Source organism: Scophthalmus maximus, chromosome 11, assembly GCF_022379125.1.
Source record: "Scophthalmus maximus strain ysfricsl-2021 chromosome 11, ASM2237912v1, whole genome shotgun sequence".
NCBI lineage: Eukaryota > Metazoa > Chordata > Actinopteri > Pleuronectiformes > Scophthalmidae > Scophthalmus > Scophthalmus maximus.
The window spans coordinates 7,267,771-7,287,221 of record NC_061525.1 but is presented as its reverse complement, the minus strand read 5'-3'; the positions used below and the strand labels follow the sequence as shown (position 1 = coordinate 7,287,221).

At 44.6% G+C, this 19,451-nt stretch overlaps 2 protein-coding genes across 5 annotated transcripts in view; one reads left to right on the top strand and one right to left on the bottom strand.

Moving 5' to 3' along the window:
* Positions 1-809: 809 nt before the first annotated feature.
* pgr (progesterone receptor) lies at positions 810-8,481 on the top strand. The gene is made up of 8 exons (XM_035623959.2): positions 810-2,135; positions 2,751-2,860; positions 3,791-3,907; positions 4,139-4,444; positions 4,697-4,841; positions 4,947-5,077; positions 5,404-5,561; positions 6,413-8,481. Exons 1-8 carry the CDS (start codon positions 1,303-1,305, stop codon positions 6,566-6,568), a joined length of 1,956 nt encoding a protein of 651 aa, XP_035479852.1. The 5' UTR covers positions 810-1,302; the 3' UTR covers positions 6,569-8,481.
* LOC118299874 (rho GTPase-activating protein 42) overlaps positions 7,113-19,451 on the bottom strand; it is a 60,802-nt gene continuing 48,463 nt past the window's right edge. Inside the window, exons 10-25 of one of the 4 annotated variants that reach the window (XM_035623953.2) lie at positions 19,164-19,273; positions 18,494-18,550; positions 16,212-16,290; positions 15,847-15,886; positions 15,451-15,513; positions 15,156-15,230; positions 14,452-14,536; positions 14,195-14,253; positions 13,321-13,426; positions 12,904-13,063; positions 12,411-12,561; positions 11,771-12,172; positions 11,261-11,417; positions 10,014-10,076; positions 9,802-9,881; positions 7,113-8,890 (exon numbers count right to left, since the gene is read on the bottom strand). In XM_035623953.2, the coding sequence (XP_035479846.1) occupies positions 8,802-8,890; positions 9,802-9,881; positions 10,014-10,076; positions 11,261-11,417; positions 11,771-12,172; positions 12,411-12,561; positions 12,904-13,063; positions 13,321-13,426; positions 14,195-14,253; positions 14,452-14,536; positions 15,156-15,230; positions 15,451-15,513; positions 15,847-15,886; positions 16,212-16,290; positions 18,494-18,550; positions 19,164-19,273 (1,776 nt within the window). In that variant the 3' untranslated portion in view covers positions 7,113-8,801. The remainder of the gene's footprint in view (positions 8,891-9,801; positions 9,882-10,013; positions 10,077-11,260; positions 11,418-11,770; positions 12,173-12,410; positions 12,562-12,903; positions 13,064-13,320; positions 13,427-14,194; positions 14,254-14,451; positions 14,537-15,155; positions 15,231-15,450; positions 15,514-15,846; positions 15,887-16,211; positions 16,291-18,493; positions 18,551-19,163; positions 19,274-19,451) is intronic. The other 3 variants (XM_035623954.2, XM_035623955.2, XM_035623956.2) reach the window with 3 other exon arrangements.

Here is a 19,451-nt window from a genome sequence, read left to right as displayed (position 1 = left end):
AACATAGAAGATGCATAAGTGAATATACTTCACTCATTCAAAGGCTGTTCATGTGCATGTGAAAAACAAACAGAAAAAGCATTATGCTGAAATCGAGAACTTCATAGCTTTGAGCAACTTTGAATAGTTGTGCAGAAAAAAAGTGGTCAGAGAAGGTCAGAAAATGAAATTGCAAATGAGAATTATCTTTTGGAAAAAAAAACAAAACAAAGAAGGTCAAACGTGTGATTGTTTTGACTTTATTACAGACCTTACATAATATGCCATCATCTAACAATAACAGCTCACTGCCATTTAGATTGGATAATGTTTCAAAGTATAGTGAAGAGGCTCAAAGCACAAACTGGACACATAATTGTGTCCCCAGTCTCTCTTACAACATAATATTGGGTATTGATTTCCTGCTGAACTCAGCACGGGCTGCTAAGGATGAATCTGTTATGGAATATATAACTTTTGTAATGTAGTGTAATGTAATGTTTATCTTGCTATGTTTTGTCTTCCAACCTCTGCAAGTTTCCAGTAATATCTGATGTTGATGCAGATAGTTTATTTATTATTGCAATGTTCAACTTCATGCACCGTGTGACACCATGTTGTGTATTGCACACCATTGGGGTCATATTTTGTCTGTTTGTCGTGTCGTCTTCGTATTGTGTTGTATATGTCGGTTTGTGGCTGCAGCATGGGAGAGGTGCCCAAGACAAATTACGCACTCTGTGGGACAATAAAGTTAATCTTGAATCCTGAAGCTTTTCACGTTGGCCAACAATGTCATGACGTTGTAGCTCATCCACGAACGGTATATGGGTGGTGACTAGTGGGCCTTGACGTTGAAGTAATCCACTGTTGATACTCCTCATTGGCTGGATACTTTGTCGTTGGTCTGCTGCGAAGTTAGTGTAACGTCGCGCACTTCTCCACTGTATATTCACTCCGTGTGGACGAAAGCAGTTACTGGAAATGTGTTGTTGACACGGGAAAAGACCAACCACTGACACACACAAGGGAATACACTCGTAACTCGCCTCAGTATGTCACGTTCATTTTCTCAAAGAACTCACAATTGCGCACTCGTAATTCCTCAACACGAGGCAGACGAAGTTGACTTTATCTTGTGATCAGCGCGGCCGAGGCCCAATGGGACTGACTCCGGGGTGAAAGGAAGACGAAGTCACAGCCTTGTTCTCGCAAGAAGGGAGGAGGAGGATTCACAGCAAGGCTCCCCGAGCGGCTGCTCACACAGCGCGCAGCCTCCGGACGCGCTCCACGTCTCCGCCGCGCGCCTCGCCAGTTCAGAAGATGGAGAGCAGGACGAACGGCAGGACGCGCGCCACCGGCGGCCCGACCGACGCCAGGGAGGCCGTGTACGGCGACATGAAGCCGCGCGACGAGGCGCAGACTCTCACCTGCGCCTCCTCCTCCGTGCGCAATTTTGGCCACGCCGGCACACTGGCCCACGGCCTGCACTCGAGCGTCGACGGCGCGCGTTTCAGGGACGGCGGCGGCGTGCTCGAGGGCTCGCTCGCCCCGAAGCACGCGTACGACCGCGGCGGCGAGTATCTGGAGTGTGACGGCGGCCACTGGGAGGACTTCGTGAAAGCGCAGAGGGCGGACGTGGCCGCGTCCGAGAGTTTGCCGTGCGCGGCGAGCCTCTCCTCCGCAGCCGCAGCGTGCAAGTTCATCAAGGACGAAGAGGAGCCCTCCGGCATCATGGACACCCCGTGTCCCAACTTCGATCCATCGCCGCTGATGTCTCCTCTGGACACCTGCCGCGACCCCTACAGGAAGCAGCAGCTGGGGCTCGGCGGCGGCGAGCCGATGGGCTTCGCGCCGGCTCCGAACTTCCTGGTGGACCTGAACCAGCCGGAGCAGCTCCCGGCGCTGGACTCCCGGTGTGGCGCGTCCGGCAAGGCTGTCATCAACTTCGACTCGAACGCGCACGCAGCCACGCAACAGACGGTGTACAAGAACGAGGTCGCCCGGTGGCAGATGCAGACGTCCCCGGCCGAGCCTCCGCACTGGTGCCAGCCCACGGGCGCGACCGAGGACCCGTTCGCGCACAGCGGCTACGAAGGGATCCAGAGCCAGGCCCTGTCCCTGAGGAACCCTTCACCCTTCTCTGCATTCCCCGGGTAACTCCATTACGCGCAGCTTTCACTGGCGAGATGGGATGTGAACTTCTTCCCCTCTGAATAGGCTAAACAGAGTCCCCAATAAATGGATCACCAGTAAGAAATGTATCACAAGTGTGAGCACAGGTTATTTGCCAGTGGACAAAGATGAACCGGTTTAATCAGTCTAAGAAAGTGGAAAGAATATCTCAACTTTCTTTCTAATATTTCAACTGTCATCTGTATCTCATGGAGAAAAAGTTACGTAAGAAGTTAATTTGTATGGAAAAGAAGTAAGAGTGAATGGGAACACATTATCCATTATGATAGATAATAAAAATAACTCTTTATATTAAGGTGTAGTATATATTGGTGGTTATGAAAGATCCTTAGAGATATCTTTGATACCATCTCACTCACTGTAAACAAGGAAAGAAGCCCTGAAGCTTCGAAGCCTTAAGCTTTGAATTCACTCAAGGGTCGGACAAGCCGACCTTAAATGTGAGAGCAGACTGCTCAAATATCAAAGCCACATTTACTTTGTTTTGCCTTTGACATGATAGGAAGCAAACTCTTATTTGAATGTAGGTCCAAAAAGGAGTTCATAAATGAATCACATCTTCTCCCCCCCCCCAGTATGCCACCACAGAGGCTGTGTGTGATCTGTAGTGACGAGGCATCGGGTTGCCACTATGGAGTCTTGACCTGTGGGAGCTGTAAAGTCTTTTTTAAAAGAGCAGTTGAAGGTGAGCAAAAAAACAACCTTTTACATCCTCTGGAAATGTCGAGTCATTATTTCTATTTGATTTCAAGCATACATTCCACGTTTTGTTTTTGTGCACATTTCCAGTCCAATGTGTTGCAGGCCACATATTGGGACTGTAATGAAAGGGGAAAGAGCCTAGTCGATCAGCCACAGCAGACGGCTCAAGTGCCGTTTAAGGGTTTATTCGATTTCATGATGTCTCCCAACATCTGGGCAGTGACAGCAGATCAAACGAGCATGAGTATGTCATCATCAGCACTCCGCCTTTGTTTTTCCATCTCTCTACTTCAACCTACAAAGGGACGGTGCACCATTATGCGTTGACTGTGTTCTGTCGGCGCATGTGTGGTATCGCTGCCCACTGCAATCGCTACATTTCATTATAAATAATGTGTAACAGTTGATTCTTAGGGTAAGTTAAACTTAAGCGACCCTATTTGGTTTATCAGATGAGTAAGATAAAAGATAGAACATAAAAACCCAGAGGGGAGATGACAGGCTGAAGCAGAATATGAATCTCTAAGATCGGCTCTCACATGTCCACAGTGAATGCTGTGGAACATTGAAAGGGAGACGCCGCATCAAATTTGACTGACCTTCATTGGTAGTTGTTAAAAGGCCATTAGCAACAGTATCACACTGACCAGTGTTCACCGTGTTCTTCGTCTTGGACTTGTTTTTCCCCGTTATCTCGCGATGCGAGATATAAAAGAGCCACTATGTCTCACCGCAGCCGTGTCACGCTGTCCTCACAGCCTTGCCTCCATCTAATTCCCCTCTTTAGATCTCCTCTCTTCAGAACGCCGCCTCGGTGCGGAGTGGAGTAGCCAACGCCATTAGTCAAGAGCCCCTTTTCTCCTCCTCGCATATTTGAAAAATCAAGCATTCACTGTACCCTTTCCCTCAACAGGCCATCACAGCTATCTGTGTGCCGGGCGAAACGACTGCATTGTGGACAAGATCCGGAGGAAAAATTGCCCGGCATGTCGCCTCAGAAAGTGCTATCAAGCGGGGATGATGCTCGGAGGTAGCGTTGGATCATATTTCCTTTTGCACAGAGCTGATGGACCCATGTGGTAGAAACTGAGACTGATGGGTTGTGTAGCATCAAGTCGCACTTTGAATCATGCTCATTGTGATTTAGATCAGAAAGGACAATACTGAATTAACATGATAAAGGACTTTTTTTTGCAGACGCTCTTTGAAATTTGCTCCTCATCACGCTCAAATCTAACCAGGCCTTACATTCATGTCACAGGCAGGAAGCTGAAGCGTCTCGGGGCCTTTAAAGCCTTCGGTATGCCCCCAACCCTGATGTTCCAGTCCCACCTGGCCATGTCCAGTGACAGTCAGGCCCTGACCTCCATGTCTTGCATATCTGGCATCCGCGAGGTGTCCCTCAGCCAGCAGATCATCAATATCCTGGAAAACATCGAACCGGAGGTCATGTACTCCGGCCACGACAACTCCCAGTCCGACGTTCCCAATCTCCTGCTCACCAGTCTCAACAGGCTGTGCGAGAAACAACTGCTGTGGATCGTCAAGTGGTCAAAGTCTTTGCCAGGTAACGGCTCTCTCAGCTCAGGGTCACCAGTTGTCGCCATGGCGATGTGCGGACAGGCCTCGCTAAAGGTCCCAGGCTTATGAACTGACACAGAGAGATAGAAGCCATGAGCACTGGATATGAGTGCGTACGAGAGAAGCGTTTTTTACAACAATAATTGCACCATCGCAGGAAATGTTCAAATAAAACACGATTTTAAATTCTCTGGCAATAAATCTGTAAGTTGATATGATTTTGTCTTTTCTTCGGCAGGATTTCGTAATCTTCACATCACCGATCAGATGACCCTCATCCAGTACTCGTGGATGAACCTCATGGTGTTCGCACTCGGGTGGCGCTCCTTTCAGAATGTCACCAGTGAATATCTATACTTCGCACCCGACCTGGTTCTTAGTCAGTAAGTAACCAGCGTCACACAGGCGATTTACGGTATTCGCAATGATCCATAGTCAAAGACATGGCACAGAAGAGACGTTTGATTTTTCATGTCTTTGTCCGTCAGGGAGCAAATGAGGAGAACGCCTATTTACGACCTCTGCCTGGCGATGCAGTTCATCCCCCAGGAGTTTGCAAATCTTCAGGTTACCCGCGAGGAGTATCTCTGCATGAAAGCCATAATACTTCTCAACACAGGTAAAAGACATGAGGACTTGCTGAATCGGACCCCCTCTATTGGCCTTGTTTCCATTGAAAGCATTCTGCATTCAGTGTTGCGCACAGAAATGTGACGCTGCGATGACAATCTACCGTAGAGCTGCTGCACAAAAAAGGGAGTGTTGTACAGTGTGATCCTTGGTAGGATTAATGTAGCAGCTCCGGTCGAGTCCTAGTTTTACACAGTGGAAAAAAATTGTAGCACTTCTGTTACATTTCCCTAGAAATTTTCCTTTGAGAACAGAATAATCCTTTTTCATTTTTGTTTGTTTGTTTTTTGAAAATGCTATCCTGTCCGCTCCCAGTGCCTCTGGAGGGCCTCAAAAGTCAGGGAGCATTCGAGGAGATGAGACAGAACTACGTCCGGGAGCTGACCAAGGCGATCCACATGAGGGACAAGAGCATGGTGGTCAGCTCGCAGCGGTTCTACCACCTCACCAGGCTGATGGACATGATGCACGATGTAGGCTCCCTCACGATTCAATTCAATTCAATTTCATTTGTGTAGCGCCAAATCACAGCATACGTTATTTCAAGGCACTTTTAAGACCTCACAAGGTATTACACAGAAGGTCAAAACAGTTCCCACACTGCACTGAGCAAGCACTTGGCGACTGTGGAGAGAAAAAAAAAACTAGCAGAAACCGGACTCAGTAGTGGGCGGAACATCTGCCGCGACCAGTTGGGGTGAGAGGAGAGAAATGGGTGGGAGAGGAGAGGTGGGCAGAAAGAGGGGGAGAGAGGAGAGACCAGGAACATTTGTATAACCGTTGTTTTAAGCTCCGTCAGACTGGTTCTTCTAATGACAATAATGATACGGAAATAGACATAATTGCGCTGTTAATAATGATATGATAATACTTTATAATACTCATAAAAATGTTTTTTTGCTGATGATAAATACAGGACATGAATTATTAAAGGGGCAGTGAGCGATCTTGGAGAAAGCTTGTCTCCGTCACTGTTGTTGTCGTGATTTGACTGCTCCAGACGGGCCGCGAATGCGCTGGAGTTGACGCTGTGTTGTTTAGAAACTTCAGTGACGTGTGGTGCGGTCCGCACCATTTCTTTGTTTTCGATTAACAGACCCAGGGCCGAGATGAAAGCCTGGATCTCTTTTTTCAGTGCACACAGAGAACACACAGTTAGGGGACGGCGAGGAAATATTTGACAAAACGTGTATTGCGTTAGAAATCGCTCACTGCCCCTTTAATAGTGACTCATCGAGCAAAGCACAAAACCATAAATTCATGTGTCTTAAATCTAATGGTTACCTGAGTACTGAGACAAAGTTGAATGTCTCCCCTCCGACAGATAGTGAAGAAGGTCAACCTGTTCTGTCTGAGCACCTTCATCCAGGCCGACGCCATGAAAGTGGAGTTTCCAGAGATGATGACCGAGGTCATTGCCTCCCAGCTTCCCAAGGTCCTGGCAGGCATGGTGAGGCCCCTCTTATTCCACAGCAAGTGACGCTGCCGGCACAGACACAGGCGCAACTCTGTGGAGACATCTCGCGACGGGATCGTTCACGCCACAATTGCAAATGTAGTCGGTCATCTGTAATATGCCAAACTGCCTGTAATGCTCTGTATGATGTGAACGAGAGTGATCCTGTTGCTTGAAAATGTTTTAAATCCAGAACTATCTTGAATATTATAAATTCAGAGGCATAAATCAATGAAGTTCCTCTGTATAACTGCTTTAGCCACACTTTCCTATTCTACACTCGCATTGTACAGATGGTACGTCCTAGCTGATATGCAGTAGATTATCTAGAGATAGCAATATTTTTGTACTACAGCATAAATATTTTGTGATTCTCACCAAAGTGACATTCTAAATAAATGAGGATTGCACTAGAGATTGCCAAAACTAATCACATTATTAGTGCAAATCTCCGCCAACACTGCCTAGTGCCCTAAATGTGCTTTTTTCCTTCTTTCTTTTTTTTTTAAGAATAGAAGAGATTTATTTAATGTTCAATCGGCATCAAAATACACACAATGACAGAGGATGCGCGTGACAGATTTATTTCAAGTGAGTGCAGTAGTTCATGCAACATTCAGATTTGTATATCAACTTATCACATTTGTCCCATTAAAAGTTAGTTAATGCATTTTTCGACGTCTCTATCAAACACACGCGACGGCTGGGACCAAAAATACAACTGCTTTGACAAAGCTAATAAAACTGCGCAATAAAACACATTTTAATATGGATAGCAGGGCACATATATAATACTTGTCAGTCTAATCCTACTTTTTTTTTTAAACGTAAAAAAACATGACTTTGTTTAAAAGTAGGAACACAGAGAGACCCTCCAACACTTAATATATTGAAGAGGTCTTTCTCTTCTTCCCACTAACTTTGACAAATAATTTGGACCAACGGGTCTAATAAACCACGCTATTTATTAATAGACATGGTCGTGCACTGTCAAGACAAGGAAACAAGCTTGTAATATAAAAATAATGCCAAATGATTACATGTTGAGGAAATGGATGTCATTTCCGTCATATACCCCTCTACATTCAGGCTGTAAGGGAGTATTATTCCAGCATCATTGTTCAAGGTCACTTCACATTCTTAAAGATGTAAATGGAAAAGAACATCATGATCTTGGCAAGTGCGAAATCTCAAATTCCTTCCCTGAATACATTTTTTTGGACTCCAGAGAACGTCTATTTTTGGAGTAATTTTTCAGTTTCTAATAACTGAAGAACGAGTGATTAATTATCATTATCTTTGAAACTTTCAAAGGTGAGCATTATCACTTTTGGAATTTATTATTGACCTAGTTTGGAAATGTTTTGACAGTAACAGAAAATGTAATATTAAATGGCATCTTTGAACATAATACCATCTAATGTCTGTTTAGTTGTCATAACTAGTACACCAGTGTACCAGTGAGTACAGTACCACAACAAGCCTTAGAGGTGAAGGTTCCACCCCATGAACATAGCATTCGTGACGTAACACATTTTTACATAAGGCATATATTTGGTGTGATAATTTATGGTAATAAAAAAGTTACATGAAGTAAATATTTTTGATTAGCAACTACAGGGGGACGTATGAAAATGAATGTACAGTACAGTACTGTGTAGCTAGCCAGAAAGTGCACTGCAGCAGTGAGCAGGTTCAGTGGTTGAACAACGGTCGCAGGCCATAAACATGGAAGTTAAGGTGCAAACCCATCATGCCTTTTACTAATAGATTAGATTAGTATCCTTTACTCCTTTAAAAAATAATCACAGTTTGTTCAATTACAGTCAATACAAAAATGTTTATGAAACAGATTTCCACTTGCTGAAATTGTTGTGCTGATATCATGGAAAGTTAAAAGCTGACCTATTTCTGAGAATAAAACTTGTGTAAATGCATGTGATTGTTTTGTGATTCTGCAGGTTAAAAAAACAACAACATCAGTGCAGTCGATGGGTCATTACGTACTCACATTTACAATTAGCAATAATGTCACACCTATTTCTCTATTAACTTTTAAACATTTCCCAATGAAGTCGAAAGGGAGGTAAATATTGGGACTTTGAACTTCTATTGCTGTTAAAGCAAGAATGCATAAAATGCATAAATGTTGGTTACCAGCAATAACATGACCATTACAACGACCAACTACATCTGTGTTTTTCTTTTCTTTTTTTCTCCATGGATACCATGAAAAAGATGCAATGTTCACCACCTGTTAGAGGAAGACGACGTAATTCTCAGGGATTAAACCGGTTTTCCCCTCGTACGTTGCTTGGAGCCAGCCTGGTTCAACAGAGGGGTAGACTACAGGGTGAAAAGAGAGAGAAAAAAAACATACGTAGATGAAAGACAAAAGGGAAGAAACAGACTCTCCATTTTGTGTAACCAGAGTAAAATCACTGGGTGTGCACATTTGGTTACATTATTTCCCGGACTCAGTGAGATGCTGCAAAGCAAATAAATAAAAGATGCAATTAGGCAGACAAATAAACATTCATAGCAGACTGAGGAAGACTCGGGGTCAGGCTTCTCATTAATACAGTCCCTACTGTCTATTTTATCAGGCTTTAAAGTGGGACCGCCCTTGCTTAATCACACAATTACAGAAGAAATTAAAAAAAAAACAACAACGGGGTAAATCATTGCTGGGATTCACCAAAAAGAAGAGGAACAGCTTTAATAATTATCACAAAACAAAAACTATCTCGCAGAGATATGCTGAATATGGAGGGAGAGTAAAAAAGGGCCTGTTAATGCAGGGAGCAGTAAAAGTGCTCTGCCTGCTGGTAAATGATTGGGAGCGTTTGTTGACGTTACTGCGTTTGGCTGCTGGCTCTGCTGGCTGTGTTAACAGGGAACAGGCACCGGTGCCTTCCATCTCTAGGTTACAGTGACCTGCCTGCACTGGTCATGGGCCAAGCCGTCTCTTCATGGAAGAAGCAAGAGGCAATAAAAAGAAAAAAATCCTGGGACTGCTTGGTTTTTAAGCAATGCCTACGGGGGTGTCACACTCAGAGCAGAGAATTATTTTATGGCTCCACATAATTCCGGGAATTAGCCAAGTGCTCGCTGCGTGCGCTGCCAGTACATGACAGACTGCCTGTGTACACTGTTCAGATGTCCAATCGACCCTACGCGAGGAGGCTGCGCTGCTGCCGCAAAGTGACCGTCGGCTGGGGCGTACATGATGTTTGCCTTCTTGTGGCTATGCTCACCGTTTGAGAAGTGCGCCCCCTGGGGGAAGCTGAGCTCGTGGCTGTGCTCCGCCTCGCAGGAGTACATCGCCTTGGCATCCCTGTGAGGACAAACAAAAAACAGGCAAGGTCATGGCAGATTTGCAGAGATGAGGGTGTGCGTGCGTGTGTGTGTGTGTGGGGGGATTAATTAGGTCAAACTGCTGTGGAGGGTGTCATGTTTGTGACAGCACCTTCCGACTACACCAGCCAGCGGCGAGGAGGCGTTTTCAAAAAGCAGTGCTCTGGCAGCAACCCTGCAACAATGAGAAAAAAACAAACAATGGAGATCATTCAACTTGATTATATCAAGGATTACATGAACATCCAAAGAAAATGTGACCAATGTTAAAATTATGTTTAGAGTGAATAAAATTCATTTAATCAATTTTAACAGCAGCTGTTCAAGCACATCTGACCTTTTTTCCATAAAACACGCCTGTCCACTTTCTCTGGGCCTCGCCGGCATTGCTCATTGTTTAGAACCAGGTGAAGGGCGCAACGACACAAGGAGGGAGGTTTCCTTCCTCCGGGTGGACTAAGCTTCGGCGCGGAACTAAACCAGGTTAAAAATATGTAACGAGGCTGCGCGTGAAACCTGCGCTCGGCAACCTCGGAGTCAAGGGGACAACAGGACCTTGGGCAGGCCAGGGTGGGGGCTGTACAAGGACACTGCTTGAGATACCATGTGACGGGCTTCTCAGACACGACAAGTCAACAATCTATTTGTCCCGTGAGGAGGAGTGCACACTACTGCTGGGTCACATCAACCCCAGAGCAGGCAGAGCATAATTAAAGGCAGCTCTCCCCACCATAGAGGAAAATACATAAATCTCCTAACACATACTCATGTGATCTTAGAGACCTCTCAATGCTCCACGCTCATAAACAGACGAAGGAGGAGGCTGGCGACTCAGAGGGGGGAGTCGGAGAGAGGGAGTGCGCGCGCACGCACACGCACACGCACACACACACACACACACACACACACACACACACACACACACACACACACACACACACACACACACACACACACACACACACACACACACACACACACACACACACACAGTCGTGTCTCCATGACTTACATTCATTTCCTGGAAACTCTCCCCATAATCACTTCTGGCCTAACCCCCCCAACCTTCACCACTGACCTGGATATCAACCTTTTCCCAATAGGAGCCATGGCTCTTTGTTCACAACCCAGCCACAGGGTCAATCATTTTGTTGAATAATGAGAAAAGTAGAGAAAATACCCATTATATTTACATGTTTTCCCAGAGCCAAGGTATTAACTTAAATACTTTTGTTTTTATTGTTGATAGCCTGGACAACTGATCATTTTCTGCACAACTGTTGTGCTGCTGGGTTTTAGATGAGTGATAATGAATAATATGTCCAAAAAATAATAATAATAATAATTGAACATCCGTACACTGAGCCAGGTCTTTGGTAGCCGTTGCTGACTGAGGTGTCCAACTTGCGGCGGATCACTTGTTTCGGTGGCAGGTCTGGGTGCTCAGTTGGCTTGAAACTCTCTCTGGGCTCCACTGTTGACAGACTGTGGACAGATCCAGAACAGCTCCCGTGGCCTTGAGGGAGAAACACAAATAATAACTCATGTCTGCTAGTAAATGACAAAAAAGATACTTAACTTTGATACCCCGAAACACACAGTGCACCAAATAACTCAGGATATGATGCATGTAAAAAAAAAGACTTTAATGCAGGTTTTTAAATTATGCTTGAAGGGAGTGCTATCAGTCTTTTGAAATTACTAAGTCCTGGAGGGATAAGTTATGACAGTAAAACAATCCAGTTTACGGTATTCGGTCTTGAAAATGACACTTTCACGAGGTTACTTTCCACTTCATTACTGCCAGGGAAACAAAGTCGATGGAGTAACGACAGGCAAGCCTGACTGACTGCTTGACGACTGTCCTACCTTCAGATATATGCAGTGATTTCAGAGAGGGAGCAGGAGAACGGTTCAGCGGTGCTGGCCTGAGGTCAGCGCGGAAGTGCGGGGCTTTTTTGGGCGCAGGCGACAGCATGGGTGCCGTGCTTACAGAGGACTGGCTGAGAGCATCCTCTGACTCTCCATCTGTACGACCTGTGTCCTCCCGGGAGCTGGACTCGGGGCTGCTGACACACACGGTGCTCCTGGGGTCATTGGAGAGCTGTGACGGCGTTCGGCGGAGGTCCAGGAGCGACTTCTCCTTGACCTGAGCGTGGCAGGCGGATTTGGAGGAGGTATTTTGCTCAGAGGAGTGGGAGGACAAAGACTCCATGCTGCCCATGGGGGTGCTGCCTGGACTGCTGCTGAAAGTGTCACCTATGCAGGGACCAGAGAGGAGGAATACAAAGCCCTCATTAAAACCTGCTGAGCGATGGAAGTGATTGTGGTTAATTCATGACTGTGATAAGAGATGGCATTCAAAAATACTTGAAAACCCTGCTCGTATGAGGTGAATCTGTCAGAAAATTGTGCAGGTGTCTGAGAAATATTGAAGACCACCGACGTATTTTTGGCAGGTTATGGTGCGATGACGTGCCGCGGTGGTGATCGGCGCCTTGGTACTCACTTTCTGCATCTGCCAGGCACAGTGTCGGGGTGTAAAGGCTGCGGGGCTTCCGGGGCCCCGTGGCCAGACAGATGGCCCTGCTCCTGCGAGAGCCGGGCTGGCTCTGGGGTTGTGGCAGAGGCACATTGGGGTCCGGAGGCTGATGGAAGATCTGCAGATTGATGCAGGAATATTGATTACTTAAGTACACAATGTGGGTATTTCCGATACAGGCTGAAATCCAATTCCTTTGTGTTGGTGGTCCAATCCACAGGCGTGCAGCAGAGGGAATAAGAGAAGGCATGCAGGAATGTGAGTGAGATCTGCGTAGAAGGTAAAATAAAAAGTGAATATACACTTCCATCTCTGGTCTGGCCTACTCCTATGGGTCTGAAGTATATAAAAGACAGTCATAGTTTAGAGAGAGGAACAGTTTGATTTGGCTTTGGCTTCAACAAAATGATATATACTGTATTGTAATATATAACTACAGGCACACTTTGCTGTGACTCACCTTGGTGCAGTTCTCAATAAGTATTTCCATCACGATATTCTGGAACTTGATGTTCATCATTGCGGCCACAGTCTCCTCTTGGGACCGCATCAGGGTGGGCCCAAAGATGACACCCAGGTTGGACACGGTCATCAGATTGCAGTGGCTTTGTGCGGAAACACTGCAAGTAAGGAAAGTGGGCATCACATACCGCTGAGTCCAAGTCTCCGTTCTCTGCTGATGCCCCAACTATACAAACTCTTCTCTCAAAATTGTGTGGTGAGAGTTTTATTCTGTACTGGACACCGGACACCTACACATGCATTAAAACGTCCCCGAACTATGAAAACATAATAATCAGTTGCTGCATTTTTTTATTGTCTCTCATGGGGCTGCGCCTTTCTAAGGATGTAACTGATACACTGCAGGAGTACGTACATGACAAGGTGATTTATTAGAAGCTCCAGCATTTCCTTGTTCCTCTCAGGCAGCTTGTGAACCAAGGCATGGACAGCACACACCCGGTAGTTCTGGTCATCGGACTCTGGCAAAAGGCAAATTGATTTCAGATAACCAGCATGGGGATATGCCGACACCAGCTGCCAGATTATTGACTTTTGAAAAGTAATTTTAAAGTGACTTGTCCAACACTTATTACAGCGACTACTGTGATCTCAGGAGAGAATATTCTATTAATAGGTGCACTGACATAATGTGTGAGTGCAGTTGTTCAACAACCAAGGAACAAAACATTTCTTTCACATTCACGTAACATACTATGTGTAGTGGTGTAGAAAGGAACAAATGTGCACAGATTAAGCCAATTGAATTTCTCAGTTTGACATCTTTCAGCAAAGTGATGCACGTGGCCTGTTGCCATTTTCTGAAAAGGGAAAGGGTTTAATTGGTGCAATCTTTGCTCGTTTGCGTGTTCCTACTGTCAACGCCTGGATGTAGTGCACACAAAACTATCCAATTTTTAAATGAACACATTTAAAACATGGCTCAGTTTCAAAGTCTCTCCTCCGTCACAGGGTCAGATACAAATTCACAATATTTCAAATACAAATTCAATCTGATCAAATGTGCTAATTTGTGGCACAAATGCAGTTTACCCACATACATGCTTGATTACAAACGATACTTTCTACAGTAAACCTATGTGCGTGGGTTACGAGTGATGTATTCAAATGTTTGAAATTTGACCATGCTCTGACAATTTGAACATCTCTCATGCGTGACAATGAAAGTAAGTAGAGCAACTAGTAAATGATCTATTGTCTATAACTGTCGGTAACTTTTCATAACTTACTGACGGCCATGATAAAATCCTTGTGGAGCTTGAAGGTCATTAGAGGCTCAGAGAGACACCTGGTGAGTAAAGAGAACGGTTGTCATTTATTTCCCCGAATGACGTGGGTCTTTTGAATGCATCCACCATCCTTTCCGTGTGAGTCAGTGGCAGCACGGAACGCATGACTGACACCGGGGGAGGTTTTCAAAGAGACATTATGGAGATAATGATGATTCCTGACAGCGAAGGACACACAGCTGGCGGGGCGAGCTGACCTGAGGTAATTCTTCAGACCACTGGTGATGGTTTTGTTGTCCCACGTCTCGGGGTCCAGGTCCATATCCACAGGTGCCTTGGAGGCTGTTGGAAAACACACTTTGTTTTAATATCACCGCAATGATGAAGCCATAAACCGTCTGAAGGTGCAGAGAAAGCCTGACACGACCTGATAAAATGAGCATCAAAAATCCCCACTGTCTCCCGTGTGTAAACAGACTCAAGAGGAGACTGAAATAAATACAAGTGCAGGAGGGAACATGTGTGCTGTGTCACAGAGATGGAGATCGAGTTTCAGTGACTTAAACAAATCATTCAGACATCTCCTCTTCGAATTTATGAAACATATGCAAATTTGATTACATCGGGTGATCTAATAAGGTGAGTGATACAAGGCCGGGTGGCTGTTTCTCTGTCACACCACAAGGAGGACCTCTTCACTCACTCTACACACAGTCACATTAGGTTTGCCAAAGCTCTTGATTGGACTTGAGATGATGGTAGGGGCTGTTCTTATATTATATAAAGGCTATAAAAAGAGAAAATAGTCACCCTGGCATTTAGAAATCACAAAAAATAGAATCATAGTTTTTTGTTTAACTACGTCACATGAGAATGAAATTAATAGATACAGTGCAAAGAAAGGCTCAAAGGGCAGAGCTGAGTGGGAACTTGTGCTTTTTGTGACTTTGAGGCTACTTACAAAAGACTGTGGTCATCAGCCTCTGCACTTTGGAGTTGACCCCTCCAATTCTGTACAGTCCCAGCGTATTTATGCCTGCATGACGAAGAATAATCAAATAAATAGGGAACACAGATCTGTGTTTGTTCAGTCAAAACCTATGCCAAGGCAATGTGTAGTCATGTCTACAGATGAATGAATGAATGAATGAATGAATGAATGAATGAAGCACGTTGTTATTCACAACCGCAGCCAGGCTGCGTTCAAGTCCTTTTTCTTTTACAGAGGAAAGCTGAAGGATTTGAATGCCTCTCACCTCTCGTCTCCACCAGGCCGATGCATTTCCGTACGAAGTTAAATCCCGCCTCATTAAGAAACGCTGTAGTACAACGGGAGAGTGGGGTTGACACGTCAGTTACAGTCTGGGTTAACCACGCATCATGACAGAATAATAAGCGCGCCCCAATGCTTGTGCTCTGACTAATAAGATACAACACCCGGCGCTGGAAGGCTCCGCGATGTCAGCTGAGTGGGTGTATGTCAAGTAATTGTGTTAATGAAGAGACATACTGTAGCCATAGGTAACATGTTAAGTGTGTATTTGAGATGTGTGTGTAAGCGTGTGTAAAGCATAAAATTCATTAAGGTGAATTTTAAAATGATGAAAGAGTTTTGGAAAGATACAAAAAACCTAAAAAACACACAAACTTACTCTCTTCCTTTTTGCTCAATATGGCCGGCAGGTTGTAGATCTAGAGAAAGGTTACAAAAACCATAATTTAAAACCCTTACTTTAAAAACGTAGAAAAATGACTTCCAGGAAGAAGAAGAATGATGTCATGCAGTTTGTTTTCCCAGTGCTCCTTCTATTATTGGCACAAGTGGACGGTGAGGTCATGGGCTCTTAAGAAGACCTACATTGAAGCAGCCACAAGAGGATGCCAGTGACCCCAAATTCAGTATTGGTATTATTCTCTTGTTCAACAAAACAACCTAAAGATTAAAAATAAAAATCCTGGCCAAACAGCAGCCACCAGAAAATGAATATTTCAAGGACAAACTGGCAGAGCGCCTCACCGGCTCCTTGCCATCCATGGCCTCCAGCCACAGTCTTCTGTTGGACTCCGACAGGGCCTGCAGTGTCATAACGCCATGCCTGGAAAGATTTCAGAGAAAAGCTGGTCTCAGTCGGATCTCGGTGCCTCTGGGGCCCCTGGACAGACCATGTTTACACTGGCCGAGAGCACTATAAAAGGACTTGTGCGACTGAAATAGCACGTGTGCAAATTCTCGACATCAAACGGTGCCCCATCGGTCGGCTCGGTGCTTTCACATTCCACACCCAATTAAAAGCTACACGTGCTCAATATTGAGAGTGATTCCTCATTTTGCACCCAACATGCATACACCCTCATCTCCTCCGTGTTCTACAGCGCAGCAGCTCCTGCGTGTCATGTCGCACGTCACTAGGTTCTAACCGGTCTGAGCATTAGCAGCACTGCTCCAGTTGCCAGCAGCCTGATGATACAACACTGTCGGATGACACCGGTAAACAAAAACAAAACTAAATCAACTCCATCGGTAGTGATTGTTAGTAAGAGCATGGAGCCACATCAGGTTTGCACGTGTTACAGTCAATGTGTCACCTCAGCCAAATTACAAACACACCCAAAACACCACACTGTTTTTAATGAAACCTCTATGGGTATTTTGCCAGGCAGATAGTTTCGGAATTATTTTTACCAGATTTTAAGATATATGCACACTGAATGTGGGAGGAATTTCACTGCATTTATGATGCTCACAACATTGAAAAGATTCAAAAGCAGCGTCTCTTTCCAGAAATAGTGACCCCATTGCTGTAACCCCTGTTGTCCCTTTTCATTGAGGGAACTTTTTCCTGAGGTCCCGGTGAAAAGTGCTGACAGGACTGTGGGTTATCGGGGACACTCTCGCTGGAAAAGACATGTTGCTGTAGATTTTATTTTTTTAAACAACATTTTTCATTGCTTTGAGGACCTAATGTTTTCACAGCAGATATGTTGAATTGTTATAGCAGGAAAAGCTCAGGTTTACTGGATAACATTAACAATGACTGCAATGATGAAGAGCTAGTGAGCTAGTTCCAGGGTCCTGACGATGGTAGTCGTGGCTTAATGGGACTTTTGATGGACCCATAGACTGTATATGAAGATGGACGAGGCATCTCCACTTCCTACCAATGTACAAAAATGAAGCCAAGAGTCTGCACAGTAGTGCATTGTGGGGGTGGAGCTGAGGTATCGACACATGCAGTCAAACAATCACGAGTCAGTGTCAGTCGTGTTGTTCCACCCCTTTTTTATAGCATCAAATAACTAATTAAAACCAAACATAAAAATAAATATGAGCATCAGGGTGTTAACAACCACCTAAAATGACAGAAACCATCTTTGGAAAACATTTATTTATCATGTCGAGTTTACTATAGTTCAAATCCCATCTGCTGACATGAAGTTTATGATTTATTTTGACTTTACTTTTGGGAGATGTCATTTAGTCCACATACATTACAGACTATGGACTGAACCATTGTAAACTAACTTTGTTTCAACTGTGGCTTTTCTGCTTTGACCAGTCAAAACGTCTGCGGTGAAAAAAGGTCTATTGACCGTTTGCCTGGTTCTGACTCGGCTATAGGTGCAACAGCATGTTTTTTCATAATGAAGATAAAGGGAGGAGCGTGAAGATGACGGGAGCTTGGCCCACATTGTCCTTGTGGTCGGGGTAAGCACCCTGGGGCATCGCCGTTTATGACAAACGAGTTGTCCTGCAAATAAACTGCAGTATTGTCCGTGCTCAGCAACACCTGCCAGGGGTGAGCAGTGGTGGCCCTGCTGGTGCGGAGCGACAGTAACACACAGTGATGATGTGGAGTACTCATCACAATAATGAGAATTTTGTGAATTCGGCCACTGTTAATCGGCAGCCGGCCACTTAAAGGTGTTTGGTGTTCGGCCAATCCCTTATCCTACTGCCCAGTAAAACATTAAAAACAAATCAGTTATGAATCTTTCCATGACATGAAATTAGTTCAAACCTCTAAGAGCGAGGCGACGTGACCAGCTGATTTTCGGAATAACATAAATCAACATATTGTTTGAGTAACTGCAGACAAGTAGAAGTAATATAACGATGCGTCTGCCTCCTTATTGACTAAGTGGCGGCTGATTTCGTGAAGGGGGAAGAAAGCGATTTCATTAAAAGGTTTTTGATCTGAGACTTGAGAGTGAATGAGACAGATACATAAGCAGAACACATGCAACACATGCGACACATGCAACTGGGCCGAGAGGGCAACACATGGTCAGTTCACATACCGGACTTTACAGAAAAACTGAAGCGGTCTGAAAAGAGTTCCACGACAGATGTCATTTCTACATTCACACGAACACAGAGAACAAGACGGCAATGGTTCAGAAGCAGAGCAAATATTGATGTTATGGATGCACGGTCGAGAGAGGACTCGAGGCACATGCAGGACATACAGAGCTGAAAACACGTAACACTGGTATACAGCGAGTCTTTGAAGATGTTGATCAAACCTGATGAGGTCTTGCATGTTCAAATGCTGTGTGCTCTAATGATAATCTGGGTCGATTGCCAGTATCAGTTGGATTCAATAAAAACACAAAATGCATGAGAACAAAACATCCCACACACATTTCATCAATCTAAAAATTCTGTTTAACCACAACCAATCTTTCTCAACTAAAGTTTACTTAAGTATTGCCATGGTGCAGTCACTATCATTAATATATGTATACTTTTTCCAGAGGCCTGTATATTATATTGTATATTAATATCAAGATCAAATGGAATTTCAACTTTCTTCAAATACATTGTTCTAAATCGTAATGGAAAAGATGGGTCAACAATGTACAGTTGGTGGTATTTACATTAAATATCCGGTTTTGTGCACGTTTTCAGTCGGGGGTAAGTGATGCAACATATGTGGAACATGTAGAGGATTCAGATACAGTCACAGACCTCTCCACCACCTCCAGGTCAAAGCAGAAACGCTTGTCGATGGAGTCCGTTTTCCTCCGAATGCAGGACCTGAGCTTGAACATCTCTGGCTGGTTCAGGACAAGACCGTTCTGAAATAAAAAAATAAACAAATCCCATAACAGTACATTAATAAATAAACCTATGAACTAACATTAATAATATAAATATGAACGCAACACTATGGCTTCCTCCCTTACTCTGCCCTTGTAAATGTTGGTGTAAGTCTGAAATTAGTGATATAATCATTCAATTTGTGCATGAAAAGAC